Raw genomic sequence first — 7,246 nt, forward strand, 5'->3', positions numbered from 1 at the left:
CACTTAGAGCTCGAAGAAGAATTTTTAAGTACGTACAATTCAGAAGCACATCCTATACATAATAAATCCTTCCCCTACGATTAAGGATCTCAAGGGTATGGAGACAGGAAAGTTCAACAAACTCTTCAGTAAAGCTCTTTCGACCCATTGATTATGGATGGAGATCTCATTTTTCTAAATAAATGATTAATTTCAAAATTTTGACTATCATATATAGCTAGAGAAAAATTTGTTTGGCACCTGATTTGCCAATTTGTTACCATGGATTCATGGAAGTAATCAGGGTAGAAAACACAACTTTTATTAATTAGCTTAATCTGTTTTTTGCATGGTACCTATATTGTCAATAAATCAGTTCATGTATTTGGGAAGAAAATATATAATTTTGTTCCAGACTTATAATTCTGCTAATCACAAGAAGTCTTTAGCTCGTACCCACTGAGCTAGCTGATTGTGGATCCCGAGGGTATTCATTTACCAAGGTTTAACTATAGTCTGATTTCGGTAATGTATCTTCCTAAACATAAAAATGTATAAGGAGGTTAAGTGGTGGTTATTATTTCCGCCTTTCCTACTCCAAATAGTCTGCAAATGCTAAAAGAGAATGATATAAAATCTTAGTAAATATATATAGCATATCTTTCTTATTATCCTACATCCAAATATAAGAATTTAGTCCTGTAGTTAAGATTGCTACTACTATTACTAGCACTATAGTATGATGCTTACAAGAAAGCTGAAGAACTGAGTAACTCTCCTACCAAAGACAAGAGATGAGATGTACAATATTAATATGTACCTGTCATTGCATATATGAAGAAAACAATAGATCATTATAAATATGTAAATGAATCGTCTTTTTTAATGTAGAAGCAGATTCAGAGTTCATATAAAGGAGGACATCCTATGACATGATATGAATAAAGATATTAATTTATGATCATTAGTACAGCTGAATTGCGGGGAAAATCTCCCTTGGCGGTGAGCTAATCACTAATCTGTCATGTGAAAGTCAATATTCACAATCCGCAGTTTTAGTAGCTACTGCAAGTGGAGTATTGCCCCGTAATACATTAGTACATTTGCTTGATGATGAACAACTCACCAGGATTTTCACTTTATATATACACAATCTAACGAGGAATGGTCCCAGCTCAGCTCAGCTCATGTTATCAGCACTTTATTTATTTTGTCATTTACTGTTTTTTGTTTCCTGTTGACACCTGTTGTCATGTAATAAGCTAAGACCAGTAGGGGTACATTTGGTATTTCTAAGACCGTTATGGTTGTGTGTCCTCCAATCCTTCTCATCATTGGCATATAATGATTGAGGGACAGATTGGATAAAAGAGAATGAATTATTTGTTTTCTTGAGTGTTAAAGCTGAGCTCTCATTCCTTTTATTTCTGTGCATTCATCCTTTGTCATTATGGTATCAGAGCGAGAGTGCATAGAATTGATATTTTGAGAGTTTTTTGTTTAGCTGGTAAACACTTATTGTTTATTCATTCTCCTTCATCATTGTGTTTTTTTTAAACAGTTCTTTTTTGAGAAATCTCTTGCTGATACTTCGACATGGCTGCTGCTGGAAGATTCAATTTTGCAGATATGCAAAACCCATTGTTCCTTCATCCTTCAGATGGACCTCTGTCGATTAGTGTTGCAAAATTACAGGGTGTTGGTGACTATAGAAGCTGGAGGAGGACCTTTGAGATTCAGATCTCGTCCAAACGAAAACTGGGATTTCTGAATGGTATAGTCAAAAGAAGCACCACTGATGAGGCTCAAGGACTGCAGTGGGACACTTGCAACAATCTTGTTAATTCCTAGATTCATGGTAACGTTTCTGATAATATTAAACGTTCTATCTTGTTTATTAACTCTGCCCATGAGATTTGGAAACAACTTGAAAATTTTTATTCAGTTGAGTAATGGGTCAAGAAAGTATAAGCTTAATAAGGAACTGTTTAGTATAACTCAAAATAAGATGAAGATTCATGAGTATTATACAGCTGTTAGTAGTCTTTGGGAAGAGTTAGATTCGATGAATTTGTTGCCCACAGTAACAACTGTGGTAGATGATGTTAATGTTTTTCTCAAGGCTATGCTGGTGCAAAAAGAGGAATCCAGGTTGTTTATGTTTTTGAATGGTTTAGAGGATGCTTACAGTGCTATGAGGAGTCAGTTGCTGATGCAAGATCCCTTGCCCACTGTTGAGGCTGCTTGTGCTATGCCGCAACAAGAGGAATCTCAGAGGGATGTGTTGTCGGCTGTCGAAATTGAACACACGGCCATGTATAGTAGAGCCCCTGTTGAGAAAAATACCTTGAATTGCACAACATGTGGTGGTAAGAATCACACAAATGAAAGGTGTTGGAGTGTTACAGGATACCTAAGGTGGCACTATAAATATAAAAAGCCTGTCCCAAGAGGAAATCAGCTACAGGGTCAAAACAGATGGAATGGCAATAATAAACAGCCAAACCAGAGGCAGGCTAACAATGTCACTGCAACACAAGAAGTGCAGAAAGAAGAGGATGTGATGTTCAGTGCTCAGCAACTTCAGCACTTGCTAAAATTCATGCCTGGTGGTTCTGGTAATGTGCACAGAGGTTCAGATACTGAAGAAGAACTGGAGATGGGATTCTCAGGCATGGTTGCTTGCAATCTGTCAATAACAAGTCACAATGCTTGGATTATCGATTCAGGTGCAAGCGATCATATGACCTGTTCTGTGGAAAAATTAGTCAATGTGAAGCTGGCAAACTTAAATCTTACCATAACTCTTCCCACTGGTGATGTATCCAAAATTACACATGTAGGAGATATGAGGTTAAAGAGTGGTCTGATTTTGCACAATGTCTTGGTGGTTTCGAAGTTCAATCACAATTTGTTTTCCATTCATAAGTTGGCTACTGATAACAAGTGTGATGTCAGATTCCTGAAACATGTGAAATTATCCAGGCAAAGATCTTGAAAGCAGTAGGAAGAGTATACAATGGTTTGTATTACTTGTTTGATCAGACTGATGAAGCTCCAGGATGTACACAAGTGGGAAATGAATCTCAGTGTGCTGCTGCTAATGCTGTAGACATCAACCTGTGGCATTTACGACTAGGACATGCTTCAGTGACAAAAATGAAGCATATCTCAATGCTGCAGTCTCACTTGCCAATGAATGGACAGGTTTGTCTCACTTGTCCCATGCCAAAATTCACTAAACTCCCTTTTACCCTTAGTGAATCTTACGCTAGTAATGCTTTTGATTTAGTGCACTTAGACACTTGGGGTCCATATAAAGTTTGCACTAGAAAGAAATTCAAGTACTTCTTGACCTTAGTGGATGATCACACTAGAATGACTTGGTTATATTTGATGGAACAAAAATCGGACTATATTGCTTGTTTCAAGGCGTTCTATAATTATGTCAGGGTTCATTTTGATAAGTCAATCAAGTGCATAAGATCTGATAATGCACCTGAGTTTGCTACTGAAGTATGTGTTAAATTCTATAATGAGTGTGGTATTGTGCATCAGAAATCTTGTATCAATAGACCCCAGCAAAATGCTAGGTCTGAAAGAAAACATAGGCATGTTTTGGAGGTGGCTAGGTCTTTAAAATTTCAATCTGGATTGCCTATGCAATATTGGGGAGAGTTTGTTCTTACTGCTGTACACATCATAAATAGGCTGCCAACTCCTGTGTTAAAGAATTAGACTCCTTTTGAAGTTTTGTACGATAAGCCCACTGATTATAGTCATTTGAAGGCCTTTGGGTGTCTTAGTTTTGCTTCAAATCCTGACGCTAATATTGACAAGTTTAGTGCCACAGGTGTCCCTTGTGTGCTGTTAGGATATCCACCAGATAATAAGGGTTATAGATTGCTCAATCTCTCTACAATGCAGTCCTTCATTAGTAGAGATATTGTTTTCAATGAGATTGTATTCCCTTTTAATAAATCATCCTCACCATCTGTTTCATCATACCTAAAACCTTTGCCACTTGATATGCCATCTGTTACTTCCAGTTCTATTCCCACAGTTGATTGTGATGAGTTTATTCAAACTGATAATATTGTTGACTCTAATAATGAGGATTCTGATGACAATTCACACTGTACTTCACCTGATTCTAGTCCTTCTCCTATATCTGAACCTATTCTAAGAAGATCTTCTAGACAAACTAAACCTCCGGCCTGGTTGGATCAGTATTCTCACTCATTGTCTTCTAATGTTGCACAGGTCACTGATCATCTTGTTCATACTAAGTTTAACTGTTTTTTGGCCTCATATACTTCCAACACTGATCCTACAACTTTTTCTCAAGCAATTAAACATCACCACTGGATAGATGCTATGAATCAAGAGTTGGCAGCATTGGAGATGAACAACACTTGGGAAGTGATAGATTTTCCACCCTCAAAGAAGTCTATAGGTTGCAAGTGGGTATTTAAGACAAAATTCAATGCAGATGGCACTGTGGAAAGACATAAAGCAAGACTGGTTATTATGGGGTGCAAGCAAACTTATGGTGTGGATTACATGGACACATTTGCTCCTGTGGCTAAGCTCACAACTGTGAGAACCCTGTTGGCTGTTGCTGCTATACAGGACTGGACAGTGATACAAATGGATGTCACCAATGCTTTTTTGCATAGTGACCTCCAAGAAGTTGTTTATATGAAGTTTCCACCTGGTTACAAGGGCTTAGGCAGCAGAATTTCTTACTCATCTGATGCCAATTGTTCAAGCTCAGCTCAGGGTTTGGTGTGCCGTTTAATCAAATCATTGTATGGTTTGAGACAAGCTCCTAGAACATGGTTCAGTAAGTTGTCTCTAACCTTGATCAACAATAATTACATACAATCAAAAACTGATTATAGTCTGTTTGTTAGAACTACGGAGAAAACCATAGTGCTGGTTCTAATTTATGTTGATGATTTCCTTATTACTGGAAATTCTCCTCATGATATTGCTGCATTGAAGAAAATGTTGTTTGTGAACTTCCACATGAAAGATCTTGGCAATGTGAGATATTTTTTGGGGTTGGAGATTGATAGAACAGCTGAGGGTTTCTTTGTTTCTCAAAAGAAATATACCCTGGATCTCTTAAAGGAATATAATACGGAAGATGTTTCACCAGTCAAACTCCCAATGGAGAATGAATTATTTGTTTTCTTGAGTGTTAAAGCTGAGCTCTCATTCCTTTTATTTCTGTGCATTCATCCTTTGTCATTACAATCTAGGTAGGGACTCTAAAGAAATTCAAGATCTTCTACGTGTCGTACTTAGCATATACTTAAGTTCATTCTGTTTCCTGGTGTAAAGACGTGTTAAGCATTCTCGATACCTCAACATTTGGTTTCATTTGTAGATAGATCTCTTTCTGTATATCTTATCATTTTTATTCTTAGTCCTTGATTGAAATAAAGAATGACTCTTCTTACTCCAATGGGATACAATTTCTGCCAGTTGATCTACGCACACCTGTAAATGAAAATATGTGGAAAATAAAAACGATAATATTCCAAAAATCAGATGCTATGTCCTCATATTTTTCCATTACTTGTAACTTAAAAAATTGCTCTTAATTGGAAACGAATCTGGACATGTTTTCATAATTACACCATCGGTGCTGCACCTGTACGGAGAGTTAGCTGACATCCGTTCAATAACATAGATTTAGGTGATCTCCAGAGTGAATACAATATCCTTGCCAAATTTCGAATGTAATACCCTTAATCTTTACCTCAAGGATTTCTAAATACCTTTTATGTTTTGGGTCGGTCGGTATTACCCCATGTTATGAGTCTGTTGTTGTTAAGTCGGTCGGAAAAAAGGCATGTTTCTTGTAGTGACTCCTTTAGCAGAGTTACTTATGTCAGAACATGTCTAGTAAGATGATTGCTTTGCAGTGGATGAAAAGGTAATAGCAGGACCATCATGTTCTATGAAGGGAACCTCCTATAAGGGATTGCTTCAGCATATGCTATTCAGCTTACATTGTTATTTTATATTTGCTAATTTATTTAGCTTATACTGTGGTCTACATCGAATAACAAGTTGTGAACGTAAATAGTACTGATCAGCTTTTTTTGTTTATGTTAAGAATCGAAGACGGGATCGTGATCTATGTTGATGGAATTAAAGTGTAATATTCTTTTATTGTAATTTGGAATATGCACATAACTTTTTCTTCTCTGAGAATGATGGAATTAAACCAAAGTCACTTGTAAATCTATACTTTAACTAACTTAGACTCTAACGCTTGTTTTGCGCTTACTGATTTTCTTAAGTCACTCGAGTACCCTCGGCTCCACCATTTTTAATAAGTTAACCATTACGAGTTTTAAGGCGATTCCTTCGCGAGTGTCTTACCAAATGCCTAACACACTTACCATAAATGTTTCTTACCCCAATTAGTCATTTAAGGTCCTTAACCAAGGTTTCAAAGTAAGGCAAGTGGAAAAGTTTCCTTCGCGAAACGCCGTTACTTGAAACGGTCGTTTCTCCTAAACCGAGCATCGGAATCGAACGAACTACATATCAAAACGAAGCTCGTAACATGAGATATCAAAACATGGCAATGGTCATAATCTAGCAGGGGTTCTCGGGTCCTAATGTTATGCACAAAAACAGTCTAAAGAAAATCGAACGTTACGACGGCTATGTTTACGCGATTTCCCAAATTTAAACCAATTCAAACAACTACAATTTCAACTCCAATTCACAACCCAATCAAACCTCCATCTAAACTACATTACAACAGCCCCAAATCAACTCAATATTACCAATTTATTCATCTAAACCAAGTCAAAAAATGTGACCAAGAACTTCAAATCTAACAAGCATCACTCCTAACTCCAAAATCAACAAAACCACTTACTAAACAAAGCTCTATCATGAGTACACACTCATTACACTAACCCATCATCTAACATTATGAAATCCAAACCAACAAAACTTAATACTAAGGGTTTGAGAAGTTATACCTTCCTTGGAGAGTGGAGAATCACTTAGGAAGCCTTAAATAACCACTAACTATCTCTACTAAACTTGGATCTTGAAGAAACCTAAGAAAATACAAAGTTAGTTTCTTGAAAACACTATTCACCAAGAACTTTGATGAATTAATTAGCTATGTTAAACATGGAATCTTGAGCTTAAACTTATGGCTCATCTTAGTTATGAATTATGGAAGCTAAAGAAACAAACCTCTTAATTTTTGAAGGCGTGTAGCTAGGGT

At 36.7% G+C, this 7,246-nt stretch overlaps 1 protein-coding gene across 1 annotated transcript; it reads left to right on the top strand.

Annotated features, from left to right (window-relative positions):
- The first annotated feature begins 1,575 nt into the window (after positions 1 to 1,575).
- Positions 1,576 to 5,250, top strand: LOC141696493 (uncharacterized). Its single transcript, XM_074500627.1, has 5 exons — positions 1,576 to 1,818; positions 1,925 to 2,866; positions 2,965 to 3,186; positions 3,538 to 3,672; positions 3,769 to 5,250. Exons 1-5 carry the CDS (start codon positions 1,576 to 1,578, stop codon positions 5,248 to 5,250), a joined length of 3,024 nt encoding a protein of 1,007 aa, XP_074356728.1.
- The last annotated feature ends 1,996 nt before the right edge of the window (positions 5,251 to 7,246 follow it).

The sequence above is a fragment of the Apium graveolens genome, chromosome 11 (assembly GCF_009905375.1).
Source record: "Apium graveolens cultivar Ventura chromosome 11, ASM990537v1, whole genome shotgun sequence".
NCBI lineage: Eukaryota > Viridiplantae > Streptophyta > Magnoliopsida > Apiales > Apiaceae > Apium > Apium graveolens.